This window comes from Podarcis raffonei, chromosome 3 (assembly GCF_027172205.1).
Source record: "Podarcis raffonei isolate rPodRaf1 chromosome 3, rPodRaf1.pri, whole genome shotgun sequence".
Taxonomy (NCBI): Eukaryota; Metazoa; Chordata; class Lepidosauria; order Squamata; family Lacertidae; genus Podarcis; species Podarcis raffonei.
Window position 1 is genome coordinate 44594601 of NC_070604.1, and position 17335 is coordinate 44611935.

Genomic DNA, 17335 nt, shown 5'->3' on the forward strand with positions numbered 1-17335 from the left:
CACAACAAATCAATCACCCCATGACTTTGCAGTTAGGAAAGTGATGTGGAAATGCAGTGAAAGATGCAGAATAATGATTGATGGACACAAAATAAAAGCTCTATAAGCTCAATAAAGAGCAGATACTGTATAATCTCTGCATCAGTGAGGCTGGGGGTGGGGTCTTGTCACCTAGCAGTCCAGGACCTACATACACCCTGCCCAGGCTTGCGCATCAAGAGTTCACTGCTGTGCTGCTAATGCAGCAAAAGCATGGGAGATCACGATTACCAGCCTCTACAGCAACAGCAGTGCTGTGATTCTCCCAACAGTTTGACTTCACCCCCCCCAAGGTGTACCCCATTGTCTTTTGAGAGACAGATGCCAACAATGTTGTCCTGTGAGATTGTCAAAAGGATCAAGCAGACGGCATTAATTAGCTGGCAAATAATGTTCCCTTGCTCAGTGGATTCACTTTAGGAAAGTCCTCCCATAGGCAGCATGCCGAAAACAGTTCTCACAATCTCGTGTGGCTCAACAGTAACCAGTGTGTCCAACACAGTAGTTCCACAGTAGAGGCTATTAAGAGGGGTGCAGAAAACAGCTTTCAAATGCCTCTTAGGTGGATTTCGGAAGTCACAATCTCTTGAGTTTTGTGTGTTTTAAAACCTAGCACATAGCTGCTAGGACGAGATACTGCTTTGAAGAACATTTCTCCGGCTGCGTTTCCAGCAAGAGCAACAAAGAATGACAGGCAGACGATGCATCCTCCAGCAGGATGGGACGCGTGCTTGGAGACCCCAGTGGGCTATTACGATTCGCACCGTGTCCTGTCAACCATAGGCATTGCCAGGGCGGACGGGGGCAGCTGCCCTCCCCCCAGATCAAGTAAAACAATAGAAATACTTAACTAACTGACCAATCACGTCGGTCCTGCTCCCCCACAAAAGTCCTGCCTCCCCTAACCAAGTCCTGCCCCACACCAAAAAACCCCTCTAGCTACGCCCATGGATGCAACGGGTGTGTGTGTATGTGAGAAACAGGGGAGGACAGTGGGGTAGGCAAGCGTGGGGACAATAGGTCGGGAGGTGGGTTAAGTTCCCCAGCGAACACGTGTGCGCTCATTCCGAAGACCACTGAGCCTGACCTAAGACCGCGCCGCCTCCGGCCTTCTAGCTCCGCCTACCTCCTAGGCCCCGGCGGTCTCCATGGAGACGCGGCTCTTCAGCGGAAACACGACGCGGGCGCTTCTTCCCTTTCAGGGGCCGAGACTGGAGGCTCCGAGGGCGCCGCGTGAGGCGGGAGGGGAGAGGCAGGTAAATCTCCGTGCTCGTCTTGGGGGGGAGAGACTGTTGTTAATTACAGAGACGGGAAAGTCAAGGAGTGGCGGGGGGGGGGAGAGTTTTACTGGAGCCAGGTGAGCGGGATGGCAGACCACATCTTGTTAAATTCCTTCAAGAGGGTCGCCAGTATCCCCTTCCCCCATCTGCTCAGGACTCTGGTGCGTTTCCTTGCTATAGAGAACAAAGAAATTACACAGGTGAAGTTTTCCCGCTGCTGCACTTCTGGAGGGGGGGGGAGAGAGAGAGAATTAAGCATCTGTTGAATTTCTTCATGTCTGCCGCACAGCTGAGGGGCAAAGGAACCCCACCAAGCGGGAGGAGAAAGGGGGGAATAGAGCGCTGTTTATACCACTAATAATAATAATAATAGTAGTAGTAAATTTGTATACCGCCCTATATCCGCAGGTCTCAGGGCAGTTACAACATAAAATCACAAAATAGATAACAAAAACAACCCAATAAACCTGCACCCCTCCCCAACATTTAAAAAAGGCATGGGCTGTAATTAACTCTGGAAGCCCAAATAATGTAATGTGGAGCCCAAGGACGGGACACAGCCAGGCAACTCTGCCACGAGTGCCAACATTTTTCTTGTAGCTGTGTATTTTTGTAATATTTTGGCTTAAATTGCCTGGGAGTCAGGAATTCTCACTCTTGTCACTGATAGTACAGTGGTGGGGAACCTCAGACCCATGTACCAAACATGGCCCACCAGGCCATTTTTAGGAAGTCATACCCACACATCCCACACCTGATACCATGCATGACATCAGATATGGCGTGGGTAAAGATGGGACTCCAAAGGAACCATCAGGAGCCAATGTTCCCGGCTGTTCCTTGGATCCAGCAAGGCACGCTCCCATCCACCCATCTTGTTTACATAATATGATTTTTATTATTATTAATCACATAAACATCAATATCCATAATAGTGAATAAATCATAGTAAATATTAAGATATACATACACACAGCAAATAAGGTGTGTGTGTGTGTATATATTTATACACACACACTCTAGCTCTTAATTATAAGTTTAAGAAAAAAGGTGGAAGAATGGAATAAGAACATGTAAAACACAAAAATAATTATAATTTCATCTCATAAAATCAGGATTATCTATTTTATTACATCAGCTTGAACAAAGGTTTTTTGTTTTTTTTCCAAAAGGCAACTGATAAAGTTAAATGCCATAGCTAGTTCACATGAACAAGGCCTGATACATTTTAGAAATACATAAACTGAAGCCTTCCATGGCTTGAGGTATGCTCAAAAAGAGTGTCAAGCATGCCTCCCTTTTTCTCAAAAATGCACAATTTCAAATCTCAATTAAGATACAGGTATGTATAATCCCTAACTAAAGTATTATATAGTATATTGTGTCTTTATGCAGAAGTAGGCAGCTTCTTGAAAACTTAAAAGATTGAGGAAGTTTTAATTGAATGTGCAATCACAATACTGTCAGTTATTCTGTGAAAAAAATTACCATGTATTGTAACAACATGAGCCCTTCATATCTTGATAATGCAGAATGACTCACTCTCAAGCTGAAAGTGTCATAAAGAATATCATCCGTGAAATAGGACAAGAATGTGCCATGAAAGGTCAAACCGTATCAGAAACTCTGGTGGCATTCATGGTAAGTGCAAAATACACTTGGGAGTTTCAAACACTGCTTTCTAGTCATGTTAACATGTCACTCCTGTGGCATTAAAATAATGCTAATGGAACAGAACATCACAAAACACGATTGTCTTGGGGCTAAAATGCAAGTACAGTGGTACCTCAGGTTACATACGCTTCAGGTTGCATACGTTTCAGGTTACAGACTCCGCTAACCCAGAAATATTACCTCAGGTTAAGAACTTTGCTTCAGGATGAGAACAGAAATCATGCTCCGGCGGTGCGGCAGCAGCAGGAGGCCCCATTAGCTAAAGTGGTGCTTCAGGTTAAGAACAGTCTCAGATTAAGAGCAGACCTCCAGAATGAATTAAGTTCTTAACCTGATGTACCACTGTAACACAAGAGTTATGCAGGCAACCCTTGGAACTCTAGAACCCATGGACAACTAAGGAAGCTGAACGTTGAAAGGTTCAGGACACACAAAAGAAGATGCTTTTTCACGCAGCACATAGTTAAACTGAGGAACACACTTCCAAATGAAGCAATGAGGACCACCTACCTGGATGGTTTGAGAAGAGTATTCATTCAGTGGCTACTAGCCGCAATAGCAGTGCTCCACCTCCACTTGCAGACTGGGAAAGACTCATTGCTTCTTGTACTTTCCACAGTAGTACACCTGCTCTAGCATTTTGCTTCGTGAGCTGGGCAGGTAATGATGACATTTGTATTTACTTCCCCAAATGCCGGGAATGAGGCCCCTATATTTGTTCTCTGGAGCTCACAACCACACTTCTCCAAGCAATGTTTTAAAGGAGGCTAGAACTGAGAGCAGAATAAAACCTCATACTGGGTTGCTTCTATCCAGTGCCACCATAAGGGCTGTACCTCTGGGGCTCTGCTCTATATTTTATTTTATTTAATAGAATGATAAATTAACCACTCAACCATTTATTGCATATTTTAAAATCATTTTTAGTTCCCATTGATTTTGATAAAATTTCCAAGTAAGTATGCTTGCTAGGACCAGGAAGTTAGTCCTCATGCCTATTATACCCAGTATACCTGAAGGAGCGTCTCCACCCCCATCATTCTGCCCGGACGCTGAGGTCTAGCGCCGAGGGCCTTCTGGCGGTTCCCTCATTGCGAGAAGCAAAGCTACAGGGAACCAGGCAGAGGGCCTTCTCGGTAGTGGCGCCCGCCCTGTGGAATGCCCTTCCAGCAGATGTCAAAGAGATAAACAACTACCTGACATTCAGAAGACATCTTAAGGCAGCCCTGTTCAGGGAAGTTTTTAACGTGTGATATTTTACTGTATTTTTGGTTTTTATGGAAGCCGCCCAGAGTGGCTGGGGAGGCCCAGCCAGATGGGCGGGGTATAAATAATAAATTATTATTATTATTATTATTATTATTATTATTATTATTATTATTAAATTAAACTGGGAAATGACATTTAGTGGGGAAACCTTGAGCAGTTGGGACATTTAATCTGTTTTATTCTGCAGTTGTATTTGGCAGTAATATATCTTTAAGAGCACAAGATAAATATTTAACTGGAAGCCTGGTGTTTTTTCTTTTTCTTTTTTGTTTCTTTTTACTTATAGGTGAAAGCTGTTGTATTGGATCCAAGGAATGGATTTAATGTGGACAGGACCCTTACAAAGGCTGATGTGCAAAAACTTATTAAGGTAATTTTGTGAATCTAAACATTTGTTTAACTATTTTTATACTGATTTCAATGAACTTACTAAGACTTATCAACAAATTAAAGCAGTCTTTCAAGCAACTCATGAAGTCTGTGGGAATTAAGCAGCCTAACTCTACTCAGGATTGCAGCCTAAATTATTGTTTTGTGTATAGTGTTTACCAAATTATGTTTCAGACCACAAAATCATTTAAAGCCTATGCTCTCAGAGTCATCTAAAGCCACATATCTCTCAGTGATAAACCTTTGACTGCTGTCCATTTTCTCATTATCCGTTGAAATCTCCCCCAACTGCTTCTCCAAACCTGCACAATTGGATCATAATTTTGTATACCCAGTTGATGAACACAAAATATAACGTTTGATTTCAATGTAATGGAAATTTGGCGAGCAGATGACACTTAATGCATTCAGCCATAATAAGTAGAATTTAAAATATGCCTCACATAAATGGCTTTATAAGCACAGCTACATACATATATCATTGCTTCAAACTGTGATACATGCCCTTTTGAGGTGTGTAGGACACCTGAAATATGAAAATGTTCTTTGTTCTAAAGAAAGCCTCCTGTGTGTGATTTTGAGGTTGTTAGATATGTTAGATAGATTTTAAGGTGGTTAGACTAGTTCATTGCCACTAGTGAACTAGCATTTCAAGCAACAAATCTCTCTGTGTGTCCGCAGCCTAGTGCTGCTGTATTATGCAGCAACAGGCTGCATGCAGTGGTATATGAGACTGCTTGTGTAGAAGGGATTATTGGTTTCAAGGCTGAGGGCTGCATATTTGCTGCTTTAGAGTGTGTTGAGCTGCTTGCCTGCTCTCTGTATTGAGAATGAGTAGCTTCATGAAGCTATGTTCACTTCAAAGTTCATGCAGCCACCTGGAATCAGGCAATAGCAAAAAATCTAATCCATATTATTCAACTCCACGCAGCAGTCCACTTATTATGCTATTTAGGAACAAGTAAATTACAAAAACTATGAACGTTTTGTGTCTTGAAGCTACATTATGGCAACGCAACATTTTGTTCTTGCAGTGGTGCTTCTCAGCCCCTTAATTTGTTTTCTCATGTAATGTTTAAGCAAAGGGCACCTTATTTTTTAAAACTATTAAACTGATGGATTCTGTTTCACATGTATAAATTCTGTAGCATAATGTTTCCAGGTGCCCAACGGTAATATTATTTTAATAATTAGTTAAGGGGCTTGAAATAACTTACATCAACATTTTCTCTTTTTAGCTTTCCATTGAAAGACTGCTTGACACAAGCAATCCATCCCTGGACACTATTAAGATGCAAGTTTATTTTGATATGAACTATATCAGTCGAGGTAATCAATGTGTGGAGTAATTTAATGTGAATATGGTGATGGTACAATCCTATGCATGCTTATTCAGAAGTCACACTGTGTTCAAGAGGACTTGCTGTCTAGTAAATTTACATGGGATTGCAGCCGCAATGTATCTATTCTTGCTACATGTGAAAACTTATAGTACTGTAATACAATGAAACAGCAAATCCAATAATATGTGAACATGCTAAGAGATGCAATCTATAAGGAGGTTATAAATTAAATTGCCTCTTTTAAAAATATTCAACATTTACTTAACATTAGAACAGTTAATATTTATTGTGCATTTAAAATCCTGGAAGTGCATTTGTGGTTTTTTAAAAGTTATATCCTATACCAAATAAATGGAACCGATACATTCCACTGTCTCAATTTACCTACAACTGAGTTTGTGCAATTATGTTACATAGTGCAGTCCTATGTGTGATTACTTGTATGTAAATCTCAGCATGATCACTAGATAATGCCTTAGGATGGCAGCCCTCAGAACGAGAAGAGCATGGGAGGATTTAAGCATGTGAAATATGGGCATTTTCAACTAGCTAAGTTGAAAGTCTGTTGATGCCTATGCATGTCTTTTGGCTGTCTGTGCCTTGGGGTTACAACTGATGTGTAACTGAAAAACTATCAAGTCTAATGAAATCTGCATCACTATGTGGTCTGCTGAAGCATGCAGGTGGCGCCAGTGATATAACTTGCTTTTGTATCGTCCTCTGTGTTTCCTCTTAGTTGAGTTAATCAAGGAACAGCATCGTGTTTTGGATTCTCGCCTTGCTCCAGTGGGCAGAGAAATTACAGATAGCCGTGCTCGTACCAGAGAGGAATTGGAAAGTGTTTATCGAAAAATTGTCAGCTATGTCCTGCTGCGCTCTGGCCTTGGATCCCCTACAGACATCAAGGTCATTAGAGAGGCAACTGGTTGGTAACTGTTTCAGATATATGCCGTGAAGAGTTTTGCCAATATGCACTTTACTGTGGTAGTCATTGCATAGGAACTGAGCGACAAGCGGTGGCTAGTTGGGGGACTGTCTTTTTACTTTCTTTTGTTTTGAAGTATTTGTATGCTGCCTTTGTGCCTCAGTATGTACCTTTGGCAGTTCACAGCAAATCTAGAAAGAATCCAGAGTATGTATACCTCCCCGGTAAAAAAATTCAAAGAAAACACTCAAAAGCACGTATACAAATATCTGCTCCAGATAGCAAAACCAGTCTGAGAATAGAACATAATCTGAGAGCCAGAAAAAGACACTTCACATATCCAACAGGCCAAATGCAAGCAACCATCCAACCCTTTCCTGAAGATATGGAGATCTTCTGAAGCAGCATTCAACACAGCAAGAAGGGATGCAGACAGAAGGACACAGCCCCTGTGCTGTGTATTATCCAAGTCACAAGTATTGTGTCAAGGGAGCAGTGGTGGGGTTCTTGGCACTTGACAACTGCCCAAGCTGGCCATTCACCTCCTTACTCACTGTGGCCTTCCATTCAAACTAATTGCTGATAAGGGCATTATACTATTCTGCATACAAGATTCTATACCTGAGATTCTAGGTAGTTCATGCAGAACTTGTAGTCTGGTTGTCTGCTTTAATGCCTTGCACAACTCCATACTTCCCTCCAAGCCTCCATCCCCCTGATGATATTCCTTGACCACTTACTCTTGCATGTCATTCATCTCCATCCTAATCTCTCCTTACACTCTTCAGGTCCTTAACCCCCTCAGTCCCCGAGTCCAAATTATTCAGACTCTTACCTCTTGGAAGGAGAATTAGTAGCGCAGAATTAGCAACTGTCTCCCAATGGCCTTATTCACTGACATTTATACTGGAGGGGGAAAGTGTGTTAAAAGTCTCTAAATTCTGTAGAGGCTCTTGACACACTTTTTTTTTTAGAGAGAGAGGGGGGTGGGGCAGTTTAACACACGTAGCTTTGTCCATAACGATTTCAGTTTATGTTGAGTGTTAGTTTATTGATTATCCTCTTCAGCCGTCATAAGATTTAGCATTTTATAGCTCTTGGTAAGTTAAAATACTTTATACTTAACTATGTCCAGAGGAGGGGGGGCATGCAAAGGGGCTGCAACAGGAAGAAAAAGATTGAGAAATTCCCATTCCACAAACAGAACATTCACAGTTCTTAGGATTCAAGACATGATCTCCAACATAGTGGGATCTCAAATGTGAATAAGTATCTTACTATACTAGGGGCGTTTCCATGGAAAATCCAGTAAGATACACCCACACCAGTTACCTGTTGGTGATACCTAAATGATTGATTTGCAAAACGAAGCCCCGACTGGAAGCAACCCAATGTGAACAAATTGTGGTCTCGTCCCCTCACCTTTCTGTTTTATTTGATGTTACAGCTGTTGTCTGCCTTTTTTTTTTGTATGACATTTTCCACTTTTAATATTTTACAGCTGCCCTGCAGAGTGTCTTCCCTCAAACAGAACTTGCTGCTTTCCTCTCCCTTTCAAAGAAGGAGAAAGAGAGGCAGTTGAAGGAGCTCACCATGATTGTCACAGGAATTCGGCTATTCAACAAGGAGTGTGGGAAGGGAGGAGAAGGCATTGATGAGTGTAGGTATATACTAGTAGGTGCTAAACTTGATGATGTGTCTGCATTAGCCATTTAAGCCACTTTAAAATGTGCAAAAATGCTCAGTGCTGGCTGATCACTAGTAGTCCCATCTGAATTGCTTCATGCAAATACAGCATTTAAGTTGATCTTCCAAATGAGATGTGATAACATGCTGTTCAGCTGCAGGTTAACTTTACTGAATATCTTCAAAATTGATAATCTGTACTGTATTATCTATTAAAAACTCTGTTAAATTGGCTTGTTGTAAAGCCTTTCATAGGATTTTTATATATTTATATAAAATAGAAAGCCGTGTTAGCCCCCTGAGAGAAAAAAGAAATGTTTTTTAGTCTCACCATGAGACTAACTTTAAATAAGTTTCGTATTAGAAAAATAGTGTGAGCTTTCAGAGGTGACAACATACTACTTCAGATGCTTATTTTTGGAACTAGGAGAAGCAAGGTGGAAAAGTCAGTTAACATATGATAGTTTATTGACTAAAACCTAGTACTTTTAAAAGGTTATTGACCCAAACCAGGATCCAAAGATGCCACCAATGTGTGCTTAAGAGTCCTTTTGCAGATGCCCAGTCTTGTCTGCAGTCATTCAAACTATGTTGGATGCTCTTCTGAGGTTCTCTCAGTCCTCAGGAGAGACCTTTCAGGGCATGCAAGGGGCTTCAAGTGGAAGGGAACCCACAAAAGCCTTGGTGTGCTCATATGGAAGGCTCCATGCATCTCTTCGGATGTCAGCCCTGTTTATTTTAGACAGAAATAGGTGGGGAAAATGCTTGTGGTTAGTTACTGAATTTGAGGTTGGCATGCTTAGTAATTACTGCCATGCCCCTTCTATATGTTTCAAACCAACCCTGTGTCAATAGTACCAGCTATTCTGAATGAAGCTATCCCAGCAGCCAACCACCATATAGAAATAGAACTGCAAGCTTCCAAGGATTTGGCGTACCAATACACAGCCTTGATTGAAATGATGCACCTGAGTCAAAATGCTGAGATAGAACTTAAAACGACAATGTTAAAAGAAGTCCTGTACAACGTGAGACAACACGAGGCTTTCCTCTGCATCATTCTGGTAAGATTGTTTTATACTTTGCATCCCTTCTAGAATGCTTGCATATACATTGTGCCCGTAAGCTTTTTGTATACTTATAACTATGCTTATTAAATTTATATACAGTATTGCCCTTCATTTGAAGATCACAGATTTTTATGTCGCAGTTTGCAACATAAAAAATAAATTAAAAACCCAAATACAAAACAAAACAAAAAACCACCTATAATCCACCCACTCCCCTGAGACATTTAAAAGGCCACAGACTGTTTAATCAGTGAATGGCCTAGTTGAAGAAGAATGTTATCGCTTGTGCCTAAAGATCTGTAATGAAGGAGCCAGGTGAGCCTTCCTGGGGAGAACGTTCCACAAACAGGGAGCCACCATAGAAAAGGCCTGTTTTCATGTTGCCACCCTCTGGACCTCTCATGGAGGCTTCAGTTGATTATCATTCCTTTGGTACATATCTTTAGACACTAGGCAAAAACATGCCTCTTCTCCCAGGCCTTTGGCTAATTAAACAATCTGTGGCCTTTTAAACTGTGGCGGTGGGGAGTATTGTTTTCGTTTGTCACTTTGGTATGTATTTTTGTGTTCTTATATTGCAAACTGCCATGTGATCTTTGGATGAAGGGCAGTATAGAAATTGTATTATTATTATTATTATTATTATTATTATTATTATTATTATTATTATTATTATTTTATTAATTCACCTCCCTGGCACAGCTAGCTACCCCCTCCCAACTATGTTGCCACCAGATGAAGAAGAGCCAAGTGGGGAGGGGCAGGTTCAATTTAAGAAACCAACTTTTAGTTGGTAGAGAATTGTACAAGGTTCCAAGTTGGACTGAACTCTCTTTCGTGCACTTTGGAAAAGAAGTGTCATTCTCTGCAGTACATAGCAATATAGGAGTACATGTCCAGATGACTGAGAATCTAATTGGAGATTGTCAATATGTGTGTGTGTGTGTGTATTCCATCCCGTATTTCATTTAAAGAGCTCAAGATGGCATACATGGTTCTCTCCCTGCCCCTGCTTTGTCCTATTATTTATCCTCACAACAACCCTGGGACTTTGGTTAGGCTTGGACATACTGACTGCCTCAAGGCCACTCAACGAGCTAAGGTAGATGTGGTAGATTCAATGAACTGTGGAAATGTCCTGAATTTCCATTGGTAATCTGCTGTATGCTGTCTTTTCAGTCTGATGTGATCACATGTGCACAAGAAGTTGATATGATGCAGAAGCAGTTTGCAGCACAGATGGAGCACTTAAAAAGTATTGTTCAGGCAAAGACAGCAGTGCCTACGTCTCTGGTTTATGTAAGTTCCTAAATTGCTAGAATGTAAAAAGGACTAGCTTGTGTTTGTGTGCTGAGTTAGTGACACAGACCTCTTTTACACCGAGAGACAGAGAGAGCCTGGATCCTTGCCTTTCTGTTCAGCTAGTCCAAGGGAGTTTTGAGCTTGTTGATAGTGCTGAGAGAGGGGTCTTGACCCTCCCCTCCCCTCCCGATGTTTTCCCAATTTCAACTGCCCCCAGGAACTATTATTTGCTGCATACAACAAAGCATACAGTGCCCATATGATACCATAGAGCATATTGGGGTGGGGTATTCAGATTGGGAAAATAATCCATTACAGGGACAGGGGAGAATTAACCCACCCTGCATCTTCATGCAGCTTTATTTAAAACAAAAAACCCTGCAGGACATCAGATCTCCTGTCATCGTAGCAAGTTTGTCTCTAGGATTTTACACAGAGCTGCTAAAAAAGAAAGTACTGTAAGTTCTGTAGGTTTGTACAGATTTGTGGGTTTGTACAGAGCTGCTAAAAAAGAAAGTACTGTAAGTTCTGTAGGTTTGTACATGCTGTCAATTTAACAGCATGAAAATTCCCTGTTCTCTGTTTAACTTTCATCAGAGGAATCTATTGCTTTATTGTATACAAGGAGTATATATCCTGGCACTGTGATAGTCTTTGGTCCTATGCTGTGCTAGAAATAACATAAAGAAATCAGGGATGCATGTTAAGGAGAGAGTGTAAATATTCCTTCAAAAATCCTTTACAATTAAAATTGTTAGGGTTTAAGATCATGAATTGCACCCCCTGCTTTTGTCTCCTCACCTGTGGAGTATATATAAAGAACAGCAGACTACATATTTTTGGCAAGCAGGCAGCATAATTTTGCAAATACAACTTCAATTTCTTTGTTTCCCCCCCCCCCTTCCAGCCTATATTTATTGCACTTTCTAACCTTTGGACCAGTTTTCAAGACGAGATCCTGGTGCTGAGTTTCCTCAATAACTTGACTATCAATCTCCAGCAGTTCCTAGGAGCCCACTCAGTGATTTTTCCAGAAGATGTGATGGAATCTCTTCTTGAAGATATTATTGTAAAAACTGACGAAGAAAGGTTAAAAGAAAGTGCTGGTACTAAAACCATAATTATGCATTTTGAATTAATGTATAAAGTCCATGGAATACTCTTGCTACCTTCAGATTCTTAGCCCTTTGAGAGCTAGAACTTCCATTTTATTGCTAAATAAGTATCATGTGCCATAAAAACCACTGAGCCTCTTACTGATTGGAAGGTTGGCGGTTCGAATCCCCACAACGGAGTGAGCTCCCATTGCTCTGTCCCAGCTCCTGCAAACCTAGCAGTTCAAAAGCACACCAATGCAAGTAGATAAATGGGTACTGCTGTGGTGGGAAGGTAAACGGTGTTTCCGTGCGCTCTGGTTTCTGTCGTGGTGTCCCGTTGTGCCAGAAGCGGTTTTAGTCAGGCTGGCCACATGACGCAGAAAGCTGTGGACAAACGCCAACTCCCTCGGCCTGAAGCAAGATGAGCGCCATACCCCATAGTTGCCTTGACTGGACTTAACCATCCAGGGATCCTTTACCTTTTGCCTTTACCATGTGTCATGCACTTACGGCTATATATATATAGCTGCCCTTGAGACTGACCCAGAAACTCCAGCGGGTGCAGAATGCCACGGTGAGACGCCTTACGGGGTCCTCGCCATGGGATTGCATTTACCCAGTGCTATACCAGCTGCACTGGCTCTCGGTGGAGTACAGGATCAGGTTTAAGGTGCTGGTTTTAACCTTTAAAGCCCTATGCAGCCTAGGACCCTTGTACCTACGGGACCGCGTCTCCTGGTATGTCCCACGGAGGACCATACAGTCTTCAAACAAAAACAGCTTGGAGGTCCCAGGCCACAGGGAGGTTAGGCTGGTCTCAACCAGAGCCAGGGCTTTTTCGGCTATGACCCTGATCTGGTGGAATGCTCTGTCACAAGAGACTAGGGCTCTGCAGGACTTGACATCTTTCCGCAGGGCCTGTAAGACAGAGCTGTTCCATCAGGCCTTTGGCCAAGGCACAGTCTGACCCCCTGCTTTGGTAATCCTCATAGAACTCTAGCCCAATGGTTGCTATTAATTTGATTCTGAATTGATTTTAGAATGAATTGATTTTAGAATGTATTTCAATTAATAGATTGTGGATTTTATGTAAATTGTGTTACTTTTACTGTTGTTAGCCGCTCTGAGCCCGGCTTCGGCTGGGGAGGGCGGGATATAAATAAAAAATTGTATGGTTGCCCAATAACATATGTTCTCTGGGTTGCTCTCAGAAAATTAAAATAGAAAAAATAAAATGCAGTATCAAAACCTCCTGTGCTGCAAACTGTTCCTAGGCCACACTATAGCCTCATCTTTCTAGATGAATTGTGTTATTATTTGGGGGGGGGGGAAATATGTTTTAGAATAAATGTTTTGTGAGCTGTTCTGAGGGCCAATATTGTGGATATAAGTAATAAATAAAAGTTGCCCTGAACCTTCCCACCTAATATGAAATACTAGATTATTCAGTACCTCACTAGGTACTTGTGCCATGGGATTCAGTGGTCTCAACCTTCCCCAGTAACCATGTGTATACATGAGTATGATCTGGGGTGTTTCTAGGTGGGACCTCAATGTTGCAAATGGGTTATTGAGATACAGCAAATGGGTCCTTGGCAACAGGTTTTTAACATCATATTCCCCCCCCCCCCAGAAAGGGAATATCTTGATTAAATGCTGGGGGGTGGGGGAAATATACTCTGTCATTTCGACACCAACAATATTGTGTGGACATTGCAACTAATAATAATAATAATAAAAATCTGCATGCATAAGCAATTTTCTCCTGCAATAAATACCTGTCTGGAAGCACATTTTCTGATACTGAAAATATATCCTAAGCTGCTGGTTTTTTTAATATTTCAGATAGCAAAGTAAATCCTGCTGACTTTACCGTAGAAGAGTGGCTCGTCCCAGAAACCACCATTAATTTCAGCCAAGTGCAAATTCAGTACCATGGGTTTTGTGCTTACACTTTTGCCGTGAAAGATGGTCTTCTTATCCCAGGTTTGCCAATTGTAGATAAGTCCCGTTTGCTTTTTAAGAGCATTCTTACTGCTTCATATTATGTTTTAAGTTGTAGACTGCCTTGCTTTAGTTTTATAGAAGTTTGGTGTATAAATAAAATAAAAATACCTGACATATAAGGAGCCTGCCACCCAAACTACTGGGGCTTGGCTTAAAAATGGAGATGGAGAAGAATTTGAGGCAGTAGGAATGTGGGGGGTGAGGAGGGAAGGAACAGTGACAAGCAGGAGATAAATCTGAGGAAGGGAATTAGAAAATTGGTATACACAGTGATCGATGGTAGCTGGGACAGAGAAACAATCGAAAAGAAGACATATCAACAAGACAAAAGGGCAAAGCCAATCAGTGCCAGAAAGAGATCTATTGGAGACTAATTCTCTTGGTTGGAGAGAAGAGGGATGTCGGAGCCTCCACTGCTTTAACAGCACCCTGTTTAGAATTCCATTCAAAGCATAAATTTGTATTTGTTTGTCCAGCAAAGAAACTAGAATTTAACAGTGCAATTTTTAAAAGGGTATTACTATTTTTACTGATGTAATCCACATCATGCAGGATTAGCTACGAAATACTTTAGTCTTGTTCTTAGTTCATAGAAAGTGATTTGCTGGGGGAGAGCATGATTTAAAGTTGACTGAATTTTCAGACAGGTTAGACACTAGAGCCATTCTTAATTTCAGAAGTGAAAACACTATAATCTGCATCAGGAATGTCATGAAGAAATCCTGTGTTCTTTTGCGCTTTGTTGTCAGCGAACCTTGCTGTTGGAATCCTGAAGTTTCGGGAGAAATACTATGCCTTTAGTTCCAAGGAAGCGGCATATAATTTTGCCAAGAATCCAGAGAAATGCGTTAAGATGATTGCAGAAAAAGCAAAGGAATCTGCAGAGCTTATTCAGCTGCTTGAACTTCATCAGCAATTTGAATCCCTTGCCCCTTATTCTCAGGTATTCAACACATTTATCCTTTACTTATTTAGGCCACTCCAAGAAAGCTTCATTCTAGAGTAAAGCCAAATAAGAGGCAATATGATAGAACTTATGCATAGCATGGAGAAAGTGGATAGAGGAAAGTTCTTCTCCCTCTCAAAATGTGTAGATATCCAAGGAAGCTGAATGTTGGGAGATTCAGAAGAGATAAGAGAAACTACTCCTTCACACAGTATGTAGTTAAACTGTGGAGTTCTGTCCCACAGGAGGTAGTGATGTCCACCAACTTGGATGGTTTTAACAGGGGAGTAGGCAAATTTATGGGGGACAAGGCTATCAGTGCCTACTAACCACAATGACTGTGTTTGGTCTCAACTGTTGGATGCAGTATGCTTCTGGGAACCGTAGGAGTGTTCTTGTGCTTGGTCCTGGTTGTGGGCTTCCCATAGGTTGGCCACAGTGAGTACTGGATGCTGGACTAGATGGGCCATTAGCCTGATGAAGCAGGCTCTTGTGTTCTTATGCTCCAAAAGCAATATAGCTACCATTTTAATAATACAATAAGTTGATCAGGAAGTATCTCAAAGAAGAGGTACTTCTTAATGCATAAGGTTGGTGCCACACTTCTTGTTTTGGCAGTGTCTTGTCCTTACTAGTTCATTGTGGGTTTGGCTGCAGTTAGCATGGAGAATAGCACAGTTCCAGAGTGGCTTGTGGTAGTTGGATGCATTGGTTCAGTACACTCAACACTCCAAACAGCCCCATCTGGAAGTGTGCTAAATGATGTGGTGTTGAGATATCTTCCCTTTTAGTTTTTATCTAATGCTTGGTTGGAAGGTGAAAATGTGGAAATAAAAAATAGCTATTCCTTTTTGTTGTTGTTACAGATCAGAGCCAAAGACAAGAAGAGTATGAAACCCATCACAAAATGTGACACCAGTACTCAGACGGATGTCCATATTTTGCCACCAAATATTGTGAAGAACTATGAGTGGAATGAATGGGAACTGAGAAGAAAAGCCATCAAACTGGTTTGTGTCAACATAATTTGAGAGACTAGTTCAGACAAACTACAAATAACAATTATCTCTCAGATCTTTTCAGACTTAACTCCATGCATTTGACCTTAAATTTTTTAGCCCCTCCATCTTTTGTTCTCAGCTTTGTTTGGAATAGCATAGTGCAACATTCGTGCTGAAGCTTTTACTTTGTTACTTTAAAATGTCTAAACTCCCCTTCATTGTGTCTGGGTGGTGTACAATAATGATAATATAAATAAATATATAAATATATAAATATATAAACATCACATATCCTTCATAACAATAAAACTGACAGGTAACAAACCTATGAAGCAGGCAGTGGCAGTAAAATGAATTAAAATGCCTGGGCAAACAAAAAGAAGTCTTGATCTTGCACCAAAGAAATGGAAAGTGCTTTCCCCTTGCTAGTTCATTGTCGACATAGGCTTTATACACATCCTAGAATTTGATCAGTTTATTCAATCCACCCTTGATAAGAAAGTATAAATCATTTATAAGTCTTTCAGGCAGTGCAATCCTTTAACATAATCTCACATTATGTTAAATGCAACTGTGATTATTCTTTTATCTTTTTTTTTTATATTCAGGCAAACTTGCGTCAAAAGCTAACTCACTCAGTGCAGACCAATCTAAGTCACATGAGAAGAGACAACTGCAGCCAGGTGTACCCACTGAAGGATAATGGCACACAGACCAAGCGTGAAAGCAATACTAATGTACCCAAACCTCAGATTTTCCTGGCTGGTCTCCGTGGAGGAACACCTCCAACTACCCACATGATCAAAATCAACTTAACAAGAGCAGTTGATGAAACATAAATGACAAGTCCTTCAATAAATGAACTTTAAAAACAAAAAACAAATTCATTGTGTCTCATTTTTGTTCTATTATTTCAAAGGCAATCTTTGTATCATTAATGGGGCCAGATGAAAGGTATCATGGGTAAGTTGAGTCTTCTATTCCCAGCCTTGTCCCATTGTAGCATCCTGTATTGGAAGGTGCAGTACTAGCTATATTTGTGGACTGCTATTCCTCACCATGCAATGCTCCCAGCTATCCTGTGTCAATCTTAGCAATTAGCCCTCCCATTCTGAACACCTTTTTTTTCCTTCTTTTTGAGGGGACAACGGGAAATTCACTTTTCCTTTGGTCTTGGATTTCATCTTAAGAAATATTTCGCATGACTGTAATTGTGCTAAAGACACTGAAATTCTGGTTCCTTGAGGCCTGACTGTAAAGTAGTGAAGAAATCTAGAATTTTAATGCCGGTGTTTCCTGCTTGGAA

At 41.1% G+C, this 17335-nt stretch overlaps 1 protein-coding gene across 2 annotated transcripts; it reads left to right on the forward strand.

The window, feature by feature from the left end:
- The first annotated feature begins 1191 nt into the window (after nt 1-1191).
- Nucleotides 1192-16912, forward strand: CFAP206 (cilia and flagella associated protein 206). 2 transcript variants are annotated; one of them, XM_053381419.1, is made up of 13 exons: nt 1192-1295; nt 2852-2960; nt 4549-4632; nt 5891-5981; nt 6732-6920; nt 8422-8580; nt 9462-9670; nt 10856-10975; nt 11886-12084; nt 13921-14061; nt 14832-15025; nt 15895-16038; nt 16638-16912. In XM_053381419.1, exons 2-13 carry the CDS (start codon nt 2853-2855, stop codon nt 16866-16868), a joined length of 1869 nt encoding a protein of 622 aa, XP_053237394.1. In that variant the 5' UTR covers nt 1192-1295; nt 2852; the 3' UTR covers nt 16869-16912. The 2 variants fall into 2 exon arrangements, with proteins under 2 accessions (XP_053237394.1, XP_053237395.1); XM_053381420.1 differs by lacking the exon at nt 1192-1295 and adding an exon at nt 1405-1519.
- Nucleotides 16913-17335: the final 423 nt, after the last annotated feature.